The 24895-nt window shown below is 38.7% G+C and overlaps 1 protein-coding gene across 1 annotated transcript in view; it reads left to right on the forward strand.

The window, feature by feature from the left end:
• EFL1 (elongation factor like GTPase 1) overlaps positions 1–24895 on the forward strand; it is a 222222-nt gene that overhangs the window by 187223 nt on the left and 10104 nt on the right. Inside the window, exon 19 of the mRNA XM_043980170.1 lies at positions 1573–1757. Coding sequence (XP_043836105.1) covers positions 1573–1757 — 185 coding nt within the window. The remainder of the gene's footprint in view (positions 1–1572; positions 1758–24895) is intronic.

Genomic DNA, 24895 nt, shown 5'->3' on the forward strand with positions numbered 1-24895 from the left:
AAATTAATTTCTCCTAGTCCCTTGCCAAGAACCTATTGTTCTGATATCAGAGGCCATGTAACTAAGTCCTGCTCTTTGACCTCATCTACATAGTTAGGTGTTCATCCCTGTATCCTCCTTTTTCTTCTGAAGTCATAAGGTGGATACCCAGGTGAAAATGTCTTGATAATAGACAGAGCTGTACATAGAAATATGGAAGACATCAGCATAAAAATTGTAATTCAATAGACAAAAATAAGTTAGTTAAAGTTTAAAGTATGCCAGAGAGAACAAAGGGCTGAGTCATTAGTAAAACCTACAGTTTAAGGTTAAGCAGGGAAAAAAAGGAAGTATCAGAAATCTTTGGGAAGAGTAAAGAGAAAACAAGGTTGGTGTGGTTGGTGACCAAGAGGCCAAGAGAGGAGAAAGTTTTTAGAAGGGAGGCTGTGGTCAACAGTTTTAATTGCCACAAAGAAGCCAAGTATAATTAGGACCTAGAAAAAACTGTATGTAGGCAGTTGGCCTACTTGGCAATAAGGGAGTCATTAGCAAACTTTAAAGAGCATTTTTAGTAGTATTGGGAATAGGAAATAGATTTCAGAGAATAAGTTAATATCCTGGACAGATCATTCCTTTGATAAGGTTTTTGGGTGGGGAAAAACTGGAAGAGGCAGTGGGATCAAGAGAACTAAGATAGGGGATATTGGCTAAATATATTTGAAAGTAAGAAGAAGACATCAGAGCTAGAAAAATGGAGACTGTTGAAGAGCTTAGTGATAAGCGATAGCTAAATTCTTGAGGAATCATCCACTCTTAACCTGTCACTCATTATCTTGTTTGTGAGTTATTTCTCTCTCCTTTATTTCTCTTAATCCTGTTTACTCTTCTGTTTAGTAAGTTCATTAACACCACCACCAGGGGGCAGACAGGATCAGGAAGAGGAAGCGAGGCTAGCCCCTTTTCTTCTGTGTTGCCAATGCTCCTAAAAAGTTATTCAGAAGAAGGGGACCAAAATTGAAGTATTGGCCAAAATTAGTATTTAGGATTGTGTATGGATTTCATTCGTCCATACTCTTTACTATATGGATAATCAGCACTGATTACCTTTCTAGGATAAAAATATACTTTCTCCATACATACTCATGAGTGTGAAGATACTTTTATTGCTTCCTGAGTATATGAAATAATAGTAACGAATAGGAAAAGCTTGTTTGATTTCTGTTATGACAGGAATTTTTAGGAGACATGACATAAAATATCACTTTTCAAGGGCTAATATTGCTCATTCTCATACTTTTTAGGAGAGTGGGTTAAAGAAAAATATATAAATATGTCCCTTTTCCTTTGGCTGAGAAAGATTGGTACACCGGATGCTTCTAGTAACTAGAACCATGTGGTCAGTATCCCAAGACTGCATTATAGGCAAGTTAATGCTATGAGGGCCTTTCAGAAGACACAGACCATAGAAGGTGATATTTAACAGAAGTACCCATTGGGGCAGATCATTCTAGTGGACGTTCCTAAGTATGTGTTTCTTTGTGGCTAAAAAGTCGTGACATGTTCAGCCAGTTAATAAGACTTATGATTTTGCAGGCCGGGTTTATGCTGTCTTGTCAAAGAGAGAAGGTCGAGTGTTGCAGGAAGAAATGAAAGAAGGGACGGACATGTTCATCATCAAGGCTGTGCTTCCAGTAGCTGAAAGCTTCGGCTTTGCTGATGAAATAAGGAAGAGGACAAGCGGCCTCGCCAGCCCACAACTGGTGTTCAGCCACTGGGAGGTAAAAACAAAACAGTTTGATATTTATTCTTTCTCTTTGGGTGCTGGGCTTCCTCTAGAGGTGTCATATGAGGGGAAGGAAGAGACTGCTAAGATCACATTGGCTTATTTTCTAATTAGTCACATAGAACTTCATAGGATATACCCTATTTCCTTGTGGATTATTAAGAATTGCTGCACGTTGGGGGCAGCTAGGTGGCAAAGTGGATAGAGCATTGGCCCTGGAGTCAGGAGGACCTGAGTTCAAATCCAGCCTCAGACACTTGACACTAGCTGTGTGACCCTGGGCAAGTCACTTAACCCCAATTGTCTCACTGCCCCCCCCCAAAAAAAAGAATTGCTGCATGTGACCATTGACAATACAGATTGATATTTCTGTATAAGTTCTGTCAATACAGAAATGAGCTTTTTAAAAATGAAATTAAAGATTTTTTAGCTACAGAAGAATCCCCCGCTTTTTCACTGGAGGTGATTTTTAGATTTGCAAAAGGGAAGTCTAAATTCATTAAAAGAGTTGGCTGATTTCTGGGCACCAACCAACTTTTTAAAATTGAATTTGGTTTCAAGGAACTTCTCATGTTGAAAAGAGGACATTTTTAGCATTTCATTAATAAATGAAAAAAGTTTTAAAAAAAGTGATATCTCAGGGCAGCTAGGTGGCACAGTGGATAGAGCACTGACCCTGGATTCAGGAGGACCTGAGTTCAAATCTGGCCTCAAACACTTAACAGTTACTAGCTGTGTGACCCTAGGCAAGTCACTTAACACTCATTGCCCTTTGTGGAGGAAAAAAAAAGTGATGTCTCTGGGAAGGGACAGCTAAGAGAAATAGGATGGACTGCATAACCTGTTCTTTCCCATTTGGTTTGAGCTGATAACTGATTGTCCATCACAAAAGGATCTTGGATTTTAGCTCTTTGTTCTTGGAATATAATGTCTTCAGTGGACTCTTAAGGGCAAAGGTATGTGATAAAAATTACTAGGGGGGAGGGAGCATTTTGGACATTTTTTTTCTTTTTAAAAAAATGGGCAAAAAGGAAATATGGAGCATTTTCCCAAAAATAATGCTGATGATTCCATTTAAATCATTTTCATTATATTATCAATAAAGACCACAAATTCCTAATCCAATATTCAACTACCTCATTGTAGAGGTGATCCTATATTTTCTTTTTTTTATTTTTGTGAGGCAATTGGGGTTAAGTGACTTGCCCAGGGTCACACAGCTAGTAAGTGTCAAGTGTCTGAGGCTGGATTTGAACTCAGGTCCTCCTGACTCCAGGGCTGGTGCTCTATCCACTGCACCACCATACTGGTAGAGTCAAACTTAAGTAAATTATACCATGCTGGAAAGACTTCAACAACTATGCTCCATGGACCTGTCAAGCTACCAGCAGAGAGGCTCATTACAATAGGTTGACCATTCCTGATGAAATCTTTGGTCTTGACAATGCATGAAACAAACAAAAAATACAAGGTGGGCCAAAAATCACAAAGGGGTTTCAATATTTAATAACTCCTTTATTTTTTGTTTTAAATTTACAATGCTGGGGCAGCTAGGTGGCGCAGTGGATAGAGCACCGGCCCTGGAGTCAGGAGTACCTGAGTTCAAATCCGGCCTCAGACACTTAGCACTTACTAGCTGTGTGACCCTGGGCAAGTCACTTAACCCCAATTGCCTCACTAAAAAAAAAAATTAATAAATTTACAATGCTGCATCATATGTAGTATATATAGGAAATAAATTGACATTATGTGTGAAAAATAATTTTCAAAAAGTTATTAAACATCACTCCCCTCATGATTTTGGTCCCACCCTGTACAAAATGGTACCTATTCCCTAGTGGCCATCTTCTAATTCAACAGTGGTAATGATGGAGTAGCACAAAAGGAGACAGGACTACACTGAAAAAGATAACAAAAGACAAAATTGGCAAATGTTAGAGAGGATATGAGAAGACAGGGACACTAATGCATTGTTAGTGGAGCTGTAAATTGATCCAGTCATTCTGTAAAGCAGTTTGGAATTATGTTTTTTAAAAAGCCCTGAACCACATGAAACCTTTTCCTGCTTAATGTCACTACTAGGCATATACTTATATTCCAAGAAATTCAGAGACAGAGGAAAAGGTTGGTATAAATATATTAAATATTTTAAATAAATATTTAAATATTAAAATATTTATAGCAGCACTTTTCTGCAGTAGCAAAATATTTGAAAAAAGGTGAGTCCTTGTTAATTGAAGAATGATTAAATAAATTATGGTATATGAATATGCCATAAGTAAAGATACAGAAAAAGAATTCAGATAAACTTGGGAAAGCTTGTATTAGTGAAGTTACAGCAAAATAAGTAGATATATTGTTGTTCAGAAAATAGACTATAACTTTGTAGGTTGCTAGGGGTAAGTCCAACTACTAAGAAAAAACACATGCTTATTTTCACCAAGTCATAGCTGTTTGGGGAGACTTGCTGCCCCTCATTGTTTAAAGAGGAAAGTGTAGTGTAGAGTCCCTCTTTTTTTCCTGCACTGTAAAAGAGGAGTACCTCTTAGAGAATTAGGGCTGGAGAAAAGATCCTTTCTTTTTCTCTTCTTTACCATTCCCATGTAGTCCTACCTCTAGTAGTTAAGTGAGGAAGAGACTGGAATAGCATACACCTGTGAAGAAAACTGGCAACGAGGAACAGTAACGCCAAACTAAGCTCTCGAGCTGGCAAAAGCAAATGGAAGCATTTTGACTCTTGAGCTGACATCTTTACAATGTATGCCAACTGTGGGAGGAATCTGAGTGCAAGGTAAAGATTCAGAATTATATACTATTCTAGACAGTTGGTGTATAATACCAAAATCAGATTTAGGTGTTTGTTTTTAATAGTGGCAGACTTTATTGTATGTTGAACAGGCTAGCTAGATGCAACTCGGATGATTCCAATTTAGTTGACAATAGCAAAAATATCACAAACCAGGGAAACTTGGATCCAGACTTTCTTCCCTCCATCAGGCTGCATCAGTCTCATACAGCTTCTTTATGGCCTGTTTTATCTGATGATTGTTGGCATTAGTGTCTACAGTGAGTACAAGGGTGTTGTATTCTGTGAAACTTGATGATTACATAGTGATGTTGTTATTCCTAGGAGTACTTTTCCCATCCTACTTGGTCTGCTTTGAAGTCAAAGTGTCATGGGTCTCCATAAAGTGAGGGATGTTTGAATATTCTTATTTTTATGTTTTAGGACAGCCTTTAACACTTAACTTCTTGGCCTTCAAGACTTTCGACTTCCCTTTTATATTGGAGGAAATGGTTTCCTTCTTTACCTAAGCACCATCTTAAGGGTGCCAGATAAAACGTTAAGGAAATATTTCCTAACATTTAGAGATAGTCCAAAGTGGAATGGATTATCTTGGGATCAAGTGGGGTCCCACCAATTGTCACAAAACCAACTGGTTGGGGCAGCTAGGTGGAGCAGTGGATAGAGCACCAGCCCTGGATTCAGGACAAATCTGGCCTCAGACACTTGACACTTACTACCTGTGTAACCCTGGGCAAGTCATTTAACCTCAATTGCCCCCCCCACACACACACACACACTAGACTGGTGGTCAGCAGTTGAGTATATTATAGAAAAAATTGTTTTTCATGTAAAGATTGGACTAGATGACCACTGTAAGTGATAATGAATATAACACTTATTATTTTCCACAGTACTGGAAAAGGCTCCAGATTAAACATATAGGTGTGGTTTTTCTTCTAGTATTAGTCTCTCGTCTAGTATTAGCGTGTATCTTTCTGTACTGTTAGTACCTTAGATTGTAAGCTCCTCAAGGGCAGGAAGCATTTTTTGCCTTTCCTTGTACCCTCAGACTTTTAGCACGGTGCTTGCCACATAAATAGGGTCTTAATGAATGCTGATTGACTGACTATTCTGTTTAACTATTTCAATAAAGATGTATATTTTTATTATTAAAAAGAAAAGAACTTCTCTCTCCACCAAGTACACCAACCTCAGGATGAGCCATCAGTGTGGCACAGTGGAAAGGGCACTTGTATGCATCAAAACACAAGTTTGGGTTCAGACTTTGCCATTCAGCAGCTGTAGCATCTTGGCTGAGTCACTTGGCCACTCTGAGGACAAATTCTCTCATTTGCAAAATAAAGTGATTGCGCTAAACATTTATTAAAGTCTCTTCCAACTCTGACAGTTTGTGACTGTGTGAGCCTGTTGTTGGCACTAGTGTGTCCATGGCTTTTGCAGCAGTACCACTTTTTAACAGCTTACCCTAATTGTACCCAAGTAGCTAGGAGGAAATAAAATGGCGCTGGACCACTGAACTTACAATTGAAGCCATATAAAGTGATGATGGCAAAAGTCACACTGTTGTTACCTATAATGAATACATGGCATGGGTCAGGGAGGGAGGTGTTTTAGTGGACATAATGATCTTCATCATAATGGGGTTTTATTATCTTTGATTTTACATTGAACCAGTCTGTGTAAAAAAGCTTGAAGGGAAATTAAGGTTTAAGTTATCAATTTACCTAACACATGTTACACTTTCATTTATAATTTTATTTTTATAGCTCCCATTGTGTATAGAGCCCTGCATCAGTGCTCTGCAATCCATATAAATAGAAGAAACTAGAGTACTAACATTGGAAGTCTGACTAGGGTAAAGAACATGACTTTATTTCTTGCTCTGTACAAGGAGTTGGAAATCTTTTTTTTTAAATTGTTGGCATAGATATAAAAAATATTGAGAGAGACACATAAGGAAAAACAATCACAAGTAACTTTAGCTGTTTTTTTTCCCTTGATAAGAGAATAATATGAGTTGTTCTATTCAACCCTTTTAAAATTAAGGACGGGGACCATAAAAACTGATTCATTAAACACAGCACACAATTTAAAATACATTTCATTTCCATAGTCTGTATAGTTAAGGAATATATTTTATGTGTGTGTGTGTGTGTGTTTCCTTATATAGTTAAGGGAATTTCCTGTATAGTTAAGGGAAATTAAGATGGAAAAACTGAAAAAGGAAAAAAAAAAAGAGAGGAAGGTGACTGAGGGAGAGATAGTGGAGAAAAGGAGGATGGGAAAGAGGGAATGCCAAAGGCCAGTGGGGTAGGGAGTGGAACAGGGAAAAGAAGGAAAATGTTAGAGAGAAAAAAAACCCAGTATCTGCCTGCCTGGCCACCTATCACTCCCTGTAATTTCCCTTGAATGCCCCAAAGGGGTTTCTTTTATAAAATGAAAAAATAATAGCACCAACCTCACAGGACCGCTCTGGGGATCAAATGAGATAATATATGAGAAGTGCTTTACCAGTCTTAAAGTTCTCTGCAAATGCAAACAGTCATCATCATTGTCATTATTAATTCCAAATCCTTCTTTTCTTACCCATAATGCTTTAGTCCAGATCTTCCTCCCTGGAGTTCTAAATTATATGCACATATAAACCATAGAAGCCCTACTTCCCCTTTATTAAGAGAAAACATTCCTGTCTGGCTCTCATTTCATATACGTCTCACCCTCTGGGTCAACCCAGATGACCACGACAAAGAAGGAATTTTATTTTCAACTTAAAATCTAGCCCATGTTTCCTGTGACATTCTGGTCTTGTTGGGGCTGTTTCTGTGGAGCCTGGCTCCCTTTTTTCCCAGATTGTGGCTTTTAAGCAAGGAAGCTTATATTTTAAAGCCCCCTTCTGGTGGCCTTAGGCCATCATGGCTTCTGCCTGCCTGTCTGCTGTGGCTTTCATTGGCTCCAGGCATTTGGATAGAAATTTTTAAAATTTAATTGGCTATCAAGGACAGGTGAAAATCTCTCTCAGACACAAATGCCCAGCTGATGTTGGTAGTACATGACCTTGTCACAAACATACCTATTACCAGATAGAAAGAGTGACAAGTGTGACAACTTTAGCTTATATACTACGTTCCCTGGGATAGATGACTTATTTTGAGTCTGAAACAGGCTTTATAAAGTCATAATAGAAATGGCAGTGGGAATTTAATTTAACTCCAGTAAGTACTAATGGAAAAAAGCTGGATCTTACTTAAAACCATTAGGTTCTGTCCAGTCAAAAGGGGAAAAATGTTCAGACATTTCATTTTTTCTGATCACTGCTTGTGAATAATTTCCCTGCTTTCTATATTGCTAGACACACCAATATGGTTACTTAAAGAAGGTATAATAATTCTAGAAGACTCATGATGAACGACCCAATCCAAGTGCAGATTGAGACTCTTTTTTTTGAACATGGCCAATGTGGAATTTGTTTTGCTTAACTCTGCATGTTTGTAATGGAGTTGGTTTTCCTTCTTTCTTGATAGGGAGGCATGGAGGGATGGAGAGAAAGTAGATTTTTACTGGGAAAATATTAAATTTAAGAAGACTAAAAAGGGATATAATTATCCTGCTTGACATCAATCTCAAGTATTGGGACTGTCATGTAAACTTCTATATTTATATCTGCTGCAGATCTGTTTATCACTTGGGTTCACATCCCAGCTTTACCACTTCCTCCCAATGTGACTTGAGGCAAGTCACCTTCTATGGGCCTTAGTTACTTGTCTATACGATGAAGGGGTTGGGATAGATGGCTGCTCTAAGTCTAATCTGACCTAATCTCTTCTTTTAAAATATATGTGTGCTTAAAGTTTGGAACAATTCCTGTCTGTGTTGTTTAAAATCTAAATTGTGGGCTCTAATCTGCACCCCCCCCCAGTCTTGGGGGAAAGCTGGCTAAAATCACTGATAAATTCAGCAAGAGTTTAGGCTTTTAAAGATTTATTAAAAATATATTATAAGGGGCAGCTAGGTGGCGCAGTGGCTAGAGCACTGCCCCTGGAATCAGGAGAACATGAGTTCAAATCTGGCCTCAGACACTTAACACTTACTTGCTGTGTGACCCTGGGCAAGTCACTTAACTCCAATTGCCTTGCCAAAAAAAAATATTATAAGATAGTGAAGAGAAAGAAAGATTGAGGGGGGCAGCTAGGTGGTGCAGTGGATAAAGCACCGGCCTTGGATTCAAGAGTACCGGAGTTCAAATCCTGCCTCAGACACTTGACACTTACTAGCTGTGTGACCCTGGGCAAGTCACTTATTTCCCATTGCCCCACCACACACACACACAAAAAGAGAAAGATTGAGAACAGATTCCTTATAGCATGGAAATCCTAGCTTTCCTAGTAGCCCACATGAAGTTATGCTACCAAGCCGATGTCTCAAACCAAAAGAGAGAGATCCAGTCCGACAGCCTCAGCCTCCTACTTCTTGTCTTCCTCCCTGAAATAGGAGGTTCTTCAAGTTGATTGGTTGAGAATGGTCTCCTGTTGATGTCACAGTCCACAGCCTCTGAGAACACACTCTACTCAGGGCCAGCCAGGTGTGGTCCCAATTTAAACAAAATTAAGTAGGTTCTCAGTTTCTCAGTCTCACCCAATTCAATCAGTTCCAAATCAATCTTCAGGTGGGGCTCCCGGGCGTCTGCCTGGTCCCATTGTTTTATCACATGTCATAGCAGGGTTCATAAAAATATTCTGTGCTGTGGAAGCAGCTAGGTGGCTGAAGAATAGAAGGCTGGATTTGGAGTCACGAGGATCTCTGTTTAAATCTTGCTGGCTTTAAATCCTGGTAGTTGTGTGACCCTGTGCAAATCACTTAACCTCTTGTAGTCTCAGCTTCTTCATCTGTAGATAATGATACTAACAGTACCTAACTGGCAAGGTTGTTATGAGGACCAAATGAGATGACAGACGTAGAGTGCTTTGCAAACTTTGAAGTGCTTTTATTGTCGTTCACTTGTTTTTCAGTTGTGTCTAACTCCTCATGATGCTATTTGGGATTCTCTTGGCAAAGATACTAGGGTGGTTTGCTATTTCCTTCTGCAGCTCATTCTACGGATTTGAACTCAGGGAGATGAGTCTTCCTGACTCCAGGCCTGATGCTCTATCCACTGTGCCACCTAGCTGCCCCATAAAGTGCTATATAAATGCTAGTGATGATGATGTAAAGCAGTATGTTCTTTTATTTGTCCTAAGTGCACCTTTCAAGCTTCCAGTGGTAGCCCGAAGCTCTGGTATTCCAGAATTTGATGAAATAATCCATTTTGCCCCATTGAAGTCAAGTTGGTAACCTTTTTTATTAATATCATGATTTTCTATATTTAGAATTGTGGTATCTAGAGAAGGAAGAGAACTGAGAGGTCATATGACCATAGACCATAGAACTAGAAGAGGCCTTAGAGAGTGAAGAGACCAGTAGCCCCATTATACAGATGAAGAAACTGGGGCCTATCGGCAAACTCCAAACTCAGGTCTTCCTGTCTTAGGATCTAGTGCTCACTCCACTACTCTACACTGGTAGCAGGTTTTCTGACTGCCACTACTTTGTCTGCCTCTCTCTTGTCTGTAGTATCGATTTCGAAGCTCTCTGCATAGCTTTTCTCATACTCCACTCGTTTTAGTTGTTCATCCCCTAACCTTCAGTGGAGAAAGGCAATGTGGTGATAAGTGGCTCTTAGACATTTTAAAGCTTTTCTCCTGTTAACCTTTTGAAGCATTGCTAACATCGTGTTCTTTAAAAAGCTAATTGTGGCCGTGGCATTTACATCACCCTGTGCTAATAAGTGGATATATAAGCACAGTGGCATCTCTCTCCCTCCCTAGTATACTTTCATGTTACCTAGTGACCAGGAAGCAAAGCAAGTCATTGGATGCACCCAAGAGTTTGATGAATTTTATAATCAGTGCTCTCTGCACTGACTATTCACCGGCATCTCTGTGCTCTGCAAAGGGGAAGAAAGGTTGAGGTGGAGTTACCATGTAGCTTATGAAATTCTGAGAAGTTTGTTTACCTTTTCAGGACATAGGAACTTAGACAACCATTTGGCCTTTGCATTTTCTTACTCCATCTATTTGTAATTCTGGATTACTCCCTCTTCCAAAGTGATTTTTTAAAAAAAAGATAAATGATCTACCAGTATCAAGAAAAACGACTTGTGGTAGCATTGCATTTCTTACTGGTTACAAAGAGCAGACTATAAAGATAAACCAAAGAGAAATCCAAGTGTTATAGAAAATGGGAGTAGGTATACTCTGCCTGTATTGAAATGTCACAAGTTAATCCTCCCCATGCTTAAGTTGCATCAGAGGCCTCCTGCAGGATTATGATACACTTTACTTTTAGCTGAATAAAATGTCCTGTGAAACATACAAAAGTTAAAATGTTTCTTGTATCATCAAAGTCGGAGCCTCCCGATTGAAGGGAAAGTCAGCTGTGGTGGATGCAGAATTTTCCTTTTTAACACAATCAAGGCACGTGGAAATGTTTTTGGTTTCATTTTCTTGTTTACACCAGTTACTGCAAGCAGCTTCATTGTAATTTTTAAAGATTGCTTCATTGTCTATAGTATTAGAGCAGCTATCTATCCCAACCCCTTCATTATGCCAATGGTCAAAACCTGTTGTTTATCTAAACAGAAAATTAGTCACAAAGAACAGTTCATCAGGATGTCTGAGATACTCTTCCAGGAGGCAACATGTGCTATACTAAAGTTTATGATACAATGTGTATCTTCTTTTATTTCTATCAAGGGAATAATTATTTAACACTTGTACTACCTGATTGGTGTTAACATTATAGTAGCTTCATTCTTCCCATTGATTCACATGGAACTTTTTATTTTTCACAATAGCAGATGAAAGGCTGGGTGGTATAATAGGTAATATAATAAACCTGGAAGACCTGGGTTCAAACGTCCCTTCTAACATATACTGACAATGTGACCCTTGATCAGTTAACCACACAGTGCTCTAGGCAATTTTAAGACTAAGTTGCCAAGCAGGTGCTGACCTACGTTGGTGAAGAGTTTTCTCTTCTAGGAGTCCCCTGGAATGGCATTTAGATCACAGGTTCATTTGCCCCTTAACAATAATGAGTCAGCATCTTTTGCCTTCTTGAAGTGTTTCACAGATCATAAAAATGTGAGTTATCACTATTCCCCAGTATTATATTTTAAGAACTTATGAAGAATAATACCAAAAAAAATTTTACTGAAAGTTTTTTAACTTCACTTTCAATTCCTAATGCTTCTCCATTCTTTGCTCCCTACTCCCACCCAAAAAAATCTTCCCTTGTAGCAAAAAGAAACCTTAAGGAAAAATAGACTAGCACATAAACCATATCTTACTGTATTATGTAGTGTTCAAAAGGAGGAAAAATATATTTCATCATGAATCCTCTGAAATCAAGACTGGTCATATTGATCCGAATTCTTAAAACTTTTAATGTTTTCATTTACATTATTGTGGTCATTGTGCATATTATTCTCTTGATTTTTTTCTTCCTTCTGCATCAGTTCCTATCAGTCTTCCCAACAGTTTCTCTGTATTCTTCATGTACATGATTTCTTATGATGCAAGTCTTTCATTGCATTCACAGATCATAATTTGTTCAGCCATTCCCCAGATAATGGTTATTCACTTTATTTCCAGTTTTTTGCTACCATAAAAAAAAGTTCTGCTATGATTATTTTAGTATGTATGGGACCATTCCTTCTTTCTTTAACCTCTTTGGAATTTGTACCCAGTAGAGACTTTTCAGGTAACTTTTTAGAGCACATTGGAAGCATACCCACAATGCTTATATTTTACTAAGGTGAATCACAAAATCATAGGATTTAGAACTAGAAGAGACCTTAGAAACCACACAGTTTCCCCCCACCTCATTTTACAGGTCAGGAAATATGAGGTCCAGAGCTCTTAATTAATTCATTCCTAGTCATACAGATGGTAAGTAGCAAAGCAGGGACTCAAGCCCAGGTCCACTGACTGTAGAACTTGTGCTTCCTCCTATTCTGCAATCTTTCTTGGGGTGTCTGCATGAAGAGGAACCTTTTTTGGGGGTGGGGAAGGGGGAGAAGCATATTTAGCACTTCTCTTTATTGAGAGAAGAGATATCCAGCAATATAATATTGAGGCTTTTAAGAAAACCAACCTCAAGATAGATACATCTACTTTAGTTCCAGTTTTTATAATGATAATTGGTGTTTTAGAGAGACACTGAGATCCTAAAATGCCTTCTGAAAGATGGTTATACTTTCAGTGATACATTTTTTCCTTATTTTAACTTTTAGGAAATTGTTGATCTGCATGCTGTTAATAGTCATTTTGTATTAATCAGAGTATCTTATTCTTGACCTTGCTGCATAACAACTTTTGAAGCTCTACAAAACTAATGTTCTGATAACCATAATACTTCAGATCAAAGAACAGAAAGCATGCTGAAATTTCAAGCATCTTCGTTTTACTCTTATGTAACCACAGACATCATAATTAGGAAAATTGCCTTATAAAGCTTAGAGCTTTGGTCTCAGCCCCTTCATTTTACAGGTGAGGAAACTGAAACATGGAGAGTTTAATCAAACAAACATTTACTAAGCATTAGGCAGGCACTGGACTAGGTCCTGGGGAAATAGACAGAAGTGAATCAACCCCTGCCCTCAAGAAATTTACATTCTAGTAGGGGAGACAACATGTACATATGTACTCATAATCAAAACATACATATAGGCACATACACGACACGTGTAAAGCAAATTACAGGGTGTAATAGGAGTTGTGTCTCTTAAGCTCTTGGCCACAGAGGCTGGACTGGCTTTTCCTAGGGCCCTACTTCACTCAGGATAGACTGTTTTTTCCTTACAAGACATTAAAAGCAACCTTGAGATTTAATTAGCCCAGTAAACTAAAGCTAGAAATATTGACCTAACTTCCTGGTGGCTTAAGTAGAAACTCAACCCACCAGGAGTTATGAGCTCCTCTCAGCCTGCACACATGCTTCTGACCGTGCAGCATCATGGCAAATACAGAATCAAGGAAGTTGTGCTCAAATAAATCAGTGTTTTGTCTTTGCTTAATACCCTTTTTTGCTATGATTATGTAAACTACCTTTTGTTAACTGCTAAATCTTTTTGTGTCATGGCAGTCTAGTGAAGTCCATGGACCCCTTCTCAAAATAATATTTTTAAATTCATAAAAGAAAATGCTAAATTTTATTTAGGAATTAGTGAACAGAAAAATGTAATTTTCCTCCCAAGTTCAAGGAGTCGCTAAAAAAATCTAAGAAGCCTATCAGTTCCTATCTCATTCTCTAACCTGAACCATTAGACCAGACCAGGTCAGTTCTGGTTACCAGGTAGGTAACCTTGGAGATGAAGGTACCAGCAGCTGGGGGAATCAGGAAGGGCTTCATGCAAAAAGTGGTGCTTGAGCTGAATCTTGAAGGGAGCCAGGGGGTTCTGAGAGGCTGAGGTTATGAAGGAATGCATTCCAAGCTTGAGGGTGAGGGGAGGTGAGGAGCCGGTGCAAAGACATCGAGACCAGAGATGAAGTGTGATCACGTGTTAGTCACTAATGTTAAGGGCTAAAATTCTAGCTAGTCTGTCTAAAATATCCAATGAGTGGTCGCCAATAAATTATAAGCTTTAGCAAGAGTTAGACTTTTAAGCATTTATTAAGGAGAATAAGAATTTTGGTAAAGAGAGAGAAAGGCCTAGATTTCTATCTATTAAAGGGAGAGCACATTTCTAGCTCCGCTCTCCACCAGAGTCCAAAGGAAAGAGAGCGAGACTGAGCACCAGTCTCTTCCTTCCTCCTCCCACTAGCCCGCGTCACTTCCTCACGTCAAAGAAAAGACTCCTGGTCTTGCCCTCAAAGACCTTCACTTCATGGGTGGAACTCTTCTACAGTAAGTCTCCAGCAGGTGGCGTTATTCCAATCGTTACACTAAATTGTCAAATGCTGTGTGGAGCTTAAGAAGGTTGAGGATTGAGAAAAGGCCATTAATTACATTAGGCAGTTAAGAGGTCATTGGTAAATTTGGAGGGATCAATTTCAGTTGAGTGATGCAATCAAAAGCCAGATTACATAGGTTTTTAAAGAGAGGAGGAGTGGAAACAGAGGCACCTAGTAAGATGCTTTTAAAAAAGTGTCTGGCTGAAAGATAAAGGATGATGCCTACACCAAATGGTGAATCTATTGAGAGTCTTTTTAAGAATAGAGAAGACATAGGTGTGTTTTTAGGCAGCAGGAAAGGAGAAACTGAGGACTAGAGGAATGGTAAGAGTGGAGTCAGTCTGCTGGAGAAAATGGGAGGGTATGGAGAGGGAGAAAGAGAGAGAGAGAGAGAGAGAGAGAGAGAGAGAGAGAGAGAGAGAGAGAGAGAGAGAGAGAGAGAGGGAGGGAATCTCATTCTGCAACCTAAATCTCTCACTCTGTCAGAAGGTAGATTGCGTATTTCATTACTAATCTCTGGAATCATGAATGCTCATTGCACTGATCATAATTCTTAGAATTTTCAAAGGTTTTTGTCTTTACAGAGTTATTGCATAAATTGTACTTCTGGATCTACTTCATTCTGCATCCGTTCATATAAGTCTTTCTATTTCTCTTTCATTAAACAATTTCCTCATTTCTAACAGCACAAACAGTACTCCATCACGTTCATATGCCACAGTTTATTTGGCCATTCCTTAATTGATGGGCATCCCTTTAGTTTCCAGTTTTTTGCTACCACAAAAATAGCTGTGGTAAATATTTTTGTACCTTTCATTATCTTTTCCTATAGGTCATTTGTGATTTAGCAACTTTTCTAGTATAATTCCAAATTGCTTTCCAAAATGGTTGTCCCCATTCCCAGGTTCACCAACAGTGCATCAATATGCCTGTTTTCCTACAACCCCTTCAATAGCTATCATTTTTGTTTTTGTCATTTTTACCAATCAGATGTGAGGTAGAATCTCAGAATTACTTTTTATTTGCCCTTCTCTAAACATTAATGATTAGAGCATTTTTTCCATATGGATAAAATATCTTAGGTTTTTTTCCTTGAAAAGTTCCTGTTCAGGGGCAGCTAGATGGTGCAGTGGATAGAGCACCAGCCCTGGATTCAGGAGTACTTGAGTTCAAATCCAGCCTCAGACACTTAACACTTACTAGCTGTGTGACCCTGGGCAAGTCACTTAACCCCAATTGCCTCACCAAAAAAAAAAATAATAATAATAAATTTAAAAAAAAAGAAAAGTTCCTGTTCAATTGAAGCATAATTTTAAAAAATTTTTCTTTATTTTTCCTGAGGTTTTTTGATCTGTTTTCTTTCACAACATGACTAATTTGGAAATGTCTTACATGACAACACATGTATAACCTATATTGAATTAAATGGATGTTAAAAATAGTTTTGACATGTAATTGGGGAAGAATAAAATATTAAATAACGAAAAAGAAATAAAGTTCCTGTTCATACATTAGGCTATTTATCAATTAGCAAATGGCTCTTATAGATTTGAGTCAGTTACTTAAATACCTTGGAAATGAGACCTTTATCAGAGAAACTTGTCGCAAAGTTTTTCCCCCAATTATTTCCCTTTTAATCTTTACTGGATATGTTTGTGCATAATTTTTAAAAATTATGTAATCAAAGTTATCCATTCAATTGTCTGTGATCTCTCTTGTTTAGTCATGAGCTTTTCTCCTTTCTATAGATCTAATAGACAATTTTTTTCACATATCCAAAATTGCTTTATGATGTGATCTTCTATACCTAGGTTACGTGTCTCTTTGGAACTAAATTATCTTGGTATAAAGTGTTGGGTATTAGTCCAAACATCACTTAGATCATCATCTGAAAATGTAGCAGGGCGAAGGTGCTATGATAGGCTTGAAGAGAGAAGAAAGGATTTGGAACAGCCTCTCTCCTTAAGTGGAAAAGAGAATCAGAGAAAAATGAAAGGAGATCCTTTCTGTATTGAGGGCCTTCTTGAGATTAGCATAAATATGTGTTGTCTGTGTGGAGTAAGTGAAAATAAAAAGTGACAATGTCAGTGACTGGACTAAAGAATCCCTATCACTCCATTCAGCAGCAAGAGAGTAGGAAGTTATGACTACCCCCAAGATTCTATAGTTGAATAATGACTAAACTAGCAATTGTTCAGTTTCTTCTCTTCTACTTGTTCCTTTTGGGAACGAGGCATGCACTATTCAGTCAGCATCCTTTATTAAGTGTTTTATTGTGTGCCAGCCACTGTGCTCTGAGCATATAGATACAAAAAAGAAAATTGTCCCTATTCACAAGGAGCTTACATTCTTTTTTTTAAAAAAAGACAAAACTTCTTAGTATTTCACTTTTCCCCAATTACATGTAAAAACATTTTTAACATTTGTTTTTAAAACTTTGAGTTCCAAATTCTCTCCCTTCCCACCCTTCCCATCCCCCATTGAAAAGAAAAGCAATTCCATTTAGGTTATACATATGTAATCATTTGAAATATATTTCTATATTAGTCATCTTGTGAGAAAAAATATAGATTCTCCCCAAAAAAAAGACCCTCAAGAAAAAAAAAGTTTTAAAAGTATATTTCAATCTCTGTTCAGACACCATCAAGTTCTTTCTCTGGGAATGGATAGTATTTTTCATCATAAGTCCTTCAGAGTTGTCTTGGATCATTGTATTGCTGAAAATAGCTAACACATTCACAATTGATCATCTTACAGTATTAGCAGTTACTTTGTACACAGGACATTTTAATTTGCATCAACTTATGTAAATCTTTCTTTTCATGTTTTTCTGAGAGCATCCTGCTCATTATTTCTTTTAGCTTGATAGAATTCTATCACAATCACATACCACAATTTGTTTAGCCATTCCCCAATTGATGGGTGTATCACCTTAATTTCCAGTTCTTAGCTACTACAAAAAGAGCTGCTATAAATATTTTTGTACATATCGGTCCCTTTCCTTTTTGTTTTTTATCTCTTTTATTGGATACAGACCTCATAGTGGTATTGCTGGGTTACAGGATATGCATGGTTTTATAGCCCTTTGGGGATAGTTCCAAATTGCTCTACAGAATGGTTGAATCGGTTCACAACTCCACCAACAGTGTATTCATGTTTCACTTTTCCCACATCCCCTCCAATATTTGTGATTTTCCTTTTCTGTCCTGTTAACCATTCTAATAGGAATGAGGTGGTACCCCAGAATTATCTTTGTTTGCATTTCTCCAGGCAATAGTGATTTAAAGCATTTTTTTATATGGCTATAGATAGTTTTGATTGCTTCATCTGAAAATTTCATATTTTTGATCATTTATTAATTGGGGAATGGCTCTTATTTCTATAAATTTGACTCAGTTCTTTATATTTTGATCAATGAAGCCTTTTTCAGAGAAACTTGCTTCAAAAAATTTTTTTTGCAATTATGATTACTGTGTTTCCCTCCATCCTATTTCCCCCTCTGTTTATTCTATTTTCTCTCTCCTTTTACCCTGTCCCTCCTCAAAAGGGTTTTGTTTCTGACTGCTGCCTCCCCTAATCTGCCCTCTCTTCTCTCCCCCTACTTTCCTATAGGGTAAGATAGATTTCTATGCCCCAAATGATTGTGTATGTTATTCCCACTTTGAGCCAATTCTGATGAGAGTAAGGTTTACCCACTACCCTCCTACCTCCTTCATCTTCCCTTCTACTGTATAAGCTTTTTCTTGCTTTTATGTGAGATACTTTACCCCATTCCACCTCTTCCTTTCCCTTTCCCTTTCTCCTGGTGCCTTCCTCTCTCAACCATTCATTTTATTTTTTAAAATATCATACCTTCATATTCAACTCACACCTGTACCCTTGATCTATATACATTCCTTCTAATTACCCTAATAATGAGAACATTCTTAGGAGTTATAAGTATCATCTTCCTGTGTAGGAATGTAAACAATTGAACCTTATTCAATCACTTATGATTTGCCTTTCCTATTTACCTTTTTATGCTTTTCTTCAGTCTTGTATTTGAAAGTCAAATTTTCTATTCAGCTCTGGTCTTTTCATCAAGAATGCTTGAAAGTCCTCTATTTCATTGAATGTCCAGTTTTTCCCCTGAAGGATTACACACAGTTTTTCTGGATAGGGAATTCTTGGTTGTAATCCTAGTTCCTTTGCCCTCCATATTATCATATTCCAAACCCTTTGATCATTTAATGTAGAAATTACTAAATCTTGTGTTATGCTGACTGGCTCCATGATACTTAAATTGTTTCTTTCTGGGTGCTTACAGTATTTTCTCCTTGACGTGGAATCTCTAGAATTTGGCTATAATATTCCTGGGAGTTTTCATTTTTGAATCTCTTTTGGGAGGTGATTGGTGGTGGATTCTTTCGATTTCTATTTTATCCTCTGGTTCTAGAATATCAGGGCAATTTTCCTTGATAATTTCTTGAAAGATGTCATCTAGGCTCTTTTTTTGATCATAGCTTTCGGGTAGTCCAATAATTTTAAAATTATTTCTCCTCGATCTATTTTCTAGGTCAGTTGTTTTTCAAGTGAGATATTTTACAATGTCTTCTATTTTTTCATTCTTCCGGTTTTGTTTTATTGTTTCTTGATTTCTCATAAAGTCATTAGCTTCCATTTACTCAATTATTATTTCCTTCAGTGAGCTTTTGTATCTCCTTTTCCATTTGTCCAATTCTACTTTTTAAGGAGTTTTTTCCTTCAGTGAATTTTCGTACCTCTTTTTCCATTTGGCCAGTTATGTTTTTCAATGCATTCTTCTCTTTGTTGGCTTTTTGTACCTCTTTTACCATTTGGCCTAGTATGTTTTTTAAGGTGCTTTTTTTCTTCAGTATTTTTTTGTATCTCCTTTACCAGGCTATTGACTCTTTTTTCAATTTTCTTGCATCACTCTCATTTCTCTTCCCTATTTTTCTTGTACCTCTTTTACTTGATTTTCAAAGTCTTTTTGAGTCCTTCCATGGTCTGAGACCAATTCATATTTCTTTTGGAGGCTTTGTATTTAAGAGCTTTGACATTGTTATCTTCTTCTGAGTCTATGTTTTGATCTTCCCTGTCACTATAATCACTTTCTATTAAGGAGTGGTCCTTAGAAGACATCTTGCAGGTAAACCCCAAGAAATCTTATGATGTTTCTGAAGACAAGTTTGTATTCCTTTTGGTACACCACCCACAGGTAAGAAAGGGAAGGGAGAAGAAACGGAAAAAGAAAGGAAGGAGCTGCATTGCCCAAGTGGAGCAGGCTAGTTGGGTCCCCAGTGGGACAGCTGTTACCCACAGAATGTGGGTGTTTTCCCCATCCTGGGACTGCCACCCAGATATGACTATGGGCAAAGCAACAGAGGCCTGCCTCTAGTGCCAGCAAAGAGACCCCTGTGATTTCCTTCTGATCAGTTGTTTGACCCCTTTACCATCTCTATTAGATTTCTTTAACTGGATGTCTTATAGATATCTTAAACTCAATAGATCTGAAACTGAACTCATTATCTTTCCCTCTCTAAACCCTTCTTCCTTCCAAACTTCCCTATTAATATGGAAGATACCACTATCCCCCCAGTCCCCTGGGCTATAGATTTTGGTGTCATTTTGGACTCCTCACTGTCTTTCACCCTACAAACCCTATAACTGATCTGTTGCTAAGGTGTGTTTATTTCACCTTTGTAACATCTTTCCAGTGCTCCCCCTTTTCTCCTGACACTGCTACTATTCTGGTGCAGGCCTGAACTATTGCAGTAACCCTACCACAAGTCTTTTCCCCACTCCAGTCCATCTTCCACTTAATTGCCAAAGTGGCAACTAAAGCATAAATCTGATCATGTCACCCCATATTGTCTGAACTCCAGTGGCTTCCAGGATCAAAGATAAAATCCTCTGATTCCCATTCAAAGCATTTTATAGCCTCTATAGCCCCCCCCCTCACCCCCATGCTGACCCTGTTTCCACTCTTCTTATACCTTACATGCCTCCTTCTCACGTATCCTTCAACTCCTTGCTGTTCCTGGAACAGGACCATATATCTCTCAGACTCCAGGTATCTGCCATGCCTGGAATGCTCTCCTCCTCTCTGCCTCTTGGCTTCCTGGCTTCCTTCAGGTCCCACCTAAGCCATCTTCTCCACACAACCTTTTGCAACCTCTCTTAGAGCCTTCCCGCTGCCCATCAGTTCCCGTATATCCTGTTCATAGCTTGTTTGTACATAGCTGTTTGCATGTTTTCTCCCCGGTTCGACTGTGAGCTGCACACGGGGCTGTCTTTTGCCTTCCTCTGTATTCCTGTCTCTTGGGATAGTACCTGACACACAGCAGATATTTAGTAGGTGCTATACCTTCTAAGAGGTTTCTTTTTACTCAGTCTTTTTCCAGGGCTTGCCAAGCCCAAGTGTTTCTGATTTCTGATATTCAGAGTGTAAGCTTCTGCACCTCCAGACCCAACTCTCCAATGGGGATACCTCGCAGGCCTGGTGCATTTTAAGTGCTACAGAAGTGCCAGCTATTATTACTGTTATTAACCCTCCCACAAGAGTGTTGGTCCTCTAAGTAGTTACCTGGGAAGATGGGTTCTTATTCTACGGATTCTGCCATTACTTAAAACTTGTTTAGAAAATTTCCTCTTTGGAAAATTGTCTTTGGAAGTGGCAGTGCATTCTTTTGAATGTCCTTTACAGTGAATCTTCTTTTGTTCCTTGAGAGGGGATTTGATTTCTGGAATCAGCCAGAAGTTAGTTTGAGCTAATTCTAGTAAATAACGTAGGGCAAGCCAACTTGGAATAAGAAACAAGGTATGACCATAAAGTATTGAAACAGATTTTCTTGGTGGCTTGAAAGCTTGCTCTGATGGCAATTCCGAAAAGCATTCCAAAAACAATTTGAACTATAATAGCCTCAATGGTACAGTTATATATATTTAGATATATAAGTTCTGGTGTGCTTATTTAAAATAAGAATGGAATTATTGCCTTATGGTCGCATCTCATTCTTAGAAGTAATAAAATTGCTTTTAAAGAGAAAAAAATCTGGTTTGAACTTTATACCATTTCCAAGTTAATGAGGTCCTAGAGGAGATAGGAGAAAACTGGATCAAGGGTGCAGGTAGCACAGATTTAGCCTGAATAAGGAGTAGGCTCACATCTTTTTCTGTAACTAGAGGTAGAAAAGAAAAATTGGGTAACAGTTCTGGGAAGTTTCGCAGAATAGAGGAAGGGGAATTGAGGGAGCTCACATCAAAGGGTGTGAGTCTTCTTACGGAAGGGCAGAGAGGGGAAGAAGATGGATTTGTTGGGTGAATAAGACCAGAGCCTTAAGAAAACATTTGGAGATGAGGTAGGGATCAACAGGGGCAATGGGGGTGGAATATGATAGGAGAGCCTGTAAAAGGTACAGTCAAAGAAAATAAGTCCTCCATTTGCAAGCAAGGCCCTACTGGAAGTAGGACTCTTAATAAAAATCTCTTAGGAAAAAAAAATGTTTTTTAAAAAATCATTCTTTGAAGCCTTCCCCACCTTTGAATGGTCCCCTTCCCATCTGTCATCACGCTCTTTTCAAAAGCTTCAAAATCTTTAGAAGGCTTGAAGCAGTAAATTAAATGTTGTGGATCAACTATTTCTTGATTCTGTAGGTTCTTCTTTTCCCCCAGTGAGCTTTAGAAATAACATAGTCTCTTCTATCTCCCTTCAAACATTTAAAAAATATTTTATTATTTGTGTTCTATCACTATAATTTATAATCAAGAACTTTTGAGAGGAAGTACTTTCAAAAAACAGAAAATAAAATTACATGACAAGGGTGAAGGAGGAGATAGTGGTAGAAAGCATCTGAGTAAGAAAAGATAGGGAAGAGGGAAGAAGAGGGAGCTCATGGGGAATGGCCTCGATTTTTTCTGTAGAAAGTGAGGCAAAGTTCTCAGCTGAGAGAATGGGAGGAGGAGTGATAAAAAGGTTTGGAAGAACCCCTGTGATGAGCGGGATAGTCAGTTGATAAGGGGGTAGGATTTGCCTCACTACAGGGAGGGCCCAGTTGAGATTATGTAACAAATTTGTAGTGAACCCAATCAGCATGATTTTCTCCATCTTCTTTCAGCAGCATGGATCCAGGAGTAAAGAGAGCAGATGCTGGGAGTAATCCTAGGCTTAAGCTTGGCTGAACATAATTGGCAATATGATAAGAGGATAGGGATTCAAGACAGAACAGAGTTGAGTTGAATTGGTTCACCCAAGGGTCTAAATGGAGAGAAGAGGAAAGAGTGGTTAATGCTGGGGAGATGGCCTTGAATGGAGAGGGTTTGAAGGAGAGTGACTGTGAATGTTGTATGCGAGGTACCCATCACCGAGGAGGGCGAGTCAACAGATAACAGTTACCAGGATTTTGATTGAATGGTAGATAGAAATAGGCTGAACTTCAAAGGAAGAGGGTTACTTCATGGTGGAGATAGGGGGAGAACCTACATGTGTCAGTGGGAAGCAAGAAGTATTCCAACTCCCCTGCCTCCACCAGTGAGTCCAAGGACAATGAATGAAGACACAGCCAGTTCTGGAAAGGTTGAGCAGAGAGACTGTATCATCACGGGGAGTCAGGTGTCAGTAAGAACTAGTAGATGGAAGGAATGGGAGAGGAAGATAGAAGATGAAGGGAAATTGGTTGCCTATGGAACAGATATTCCAGAGGGCACAGTGGAAGGGCTGGGTGGAGGTAGGATGAAACTTTGAGATAGGAGGGTTGAGAGAGATGGGAATGAGGAATCAGGTGGCAGGGGTGGGGAACTGGAATTTGGATGATGATCAGTGTCAGATGGCTAAGTTCGAGTTAATACGGAGGGGTAAAACCTAACCTTAATGTAGTAGAAAAGCACAAAACCAGGAGGGGAAAGTGCTGAGCGTTGTGTCAGGACTCATGTGGCATTTGTGTGGTAGTCTGCCACAGGGTTTGGCAGTCCTAACTGCTCAGCTGGGTCACTGTGGCAGTGCTGTGGGAGTGGGGGGCCCATGGAGACTTTTTTTCTTACACTTTATTTGGAAAAATGTATACCCCAAACAGTTTTCCTGCCTTGCTTGGTAGCAGTTTTTGCTCTACTCAGACTCAAAAGATGTCTTTTTCACCTCCATTCATTAGACCTGTCATTTTTGCAGTCATTTGCCAAAATTTATTCAACTGTACACTGGAAGAACAAATATAAATAAGCCAACATCTCTGCCTTGCAAAGCTTTTATCTAATCAGGGGAAATACAGGAAGGACACAACAAATAGTAATAGGTAGTGCATGCTGAGTGCTGTGAGAGGAAGTTTTAAGTGCTTTAAGACTCCAGTTGACAGGGGCTTGAAGTGTTTTGGTGATTCAGAAGAGGTGGGGACAGCCATCTGCTTGGGGTCCTAAAGGAGGTGGCATCTATATTATGAGTAGGATTCTGATAAACAGGGAAGTCAAGGGAAGCTCTTTCGGGAAGAAAAGCACTGTAAGCAAAGCTGTGGAGGTTGGGACAGTCCAGAACATGCTCAAGACACAACGGAGTGCCCAGTTTGGGAAAAACTTGAGTTCTTGCAGACTACCAGTGAGTTATCAAGCTAGAAAGGTCAAGGATACCATAGAGGCCTAGACCAAAGAGTTGGCCCTTTACTCCATAAGACAAGGAGTTGGTATTGTACCTATGAGCCATCAGGAGTCTTTTAGAGGTTGTTGAGCAAGAACGTGGCATGGTTTTGCCCAAAGAAGAAATCAATCTTCCACTTACATGGATCTTGTAAAAAATCTAAAATTTGCAAACTTTTCAAATCAACTCATGTTGATTTGAATCTTTATCTGAATCTTTATGGCACTTTAGGGCAATATTAAGTAGATTAATAGTACTAGACAATAATTAAAATAAATGTGCACTCCTTATTTTTAGAGAATAGCTATGGGGCAGCTAGGTGGCACAGTGATAAAGCACTGGCCCTGGATTCAGGAGGACCTGACTTCAAATCTGACCTCAGACACTTGACACTTACTAGCTTTGTGACCCTGGGCAAGTCACTTAACCCTCATTGCCCTGCCTGCCCCCCCCCAAAGAGAATTCCTAGCATTTATATAGCACTTTATATATGTTAATTCATTTGATCTTCACAGCAACTCTATGAGGAAGATGCTATTAATTATTCCCGTTTTATAGTTAAGGAACTGAAGCACAGAGAAGTTAAGTGACTTGCCCAGGGTCACACAGCTATTGTCTAAGGCAGATTTGGACTCAGGTCTTTTTTAGATTACTTTAGAATATAGGAAAAGAAGGAAGGAAAGAAAAAAGGAGGGAGGGAGAAAGAATCTAGA

The sequence above is a fragment of the Dromiciops gliroides genome, chromosome 2 (assembly GCF_019393635.1).
Source record: "Dromiciops gliroides isolate mDroGli1 chromosome 2, mDroGli1.pri, whole genome shotgun sequence".
In the NCBI taxonomy this organism is placed as follows: domain Eukaryota; kingdom Metazoa; phylum Chordata; class Mammalia; order Microbiotheria; family Microbiotheriidae; genus Dromiciops; species Dromiciops gliroides.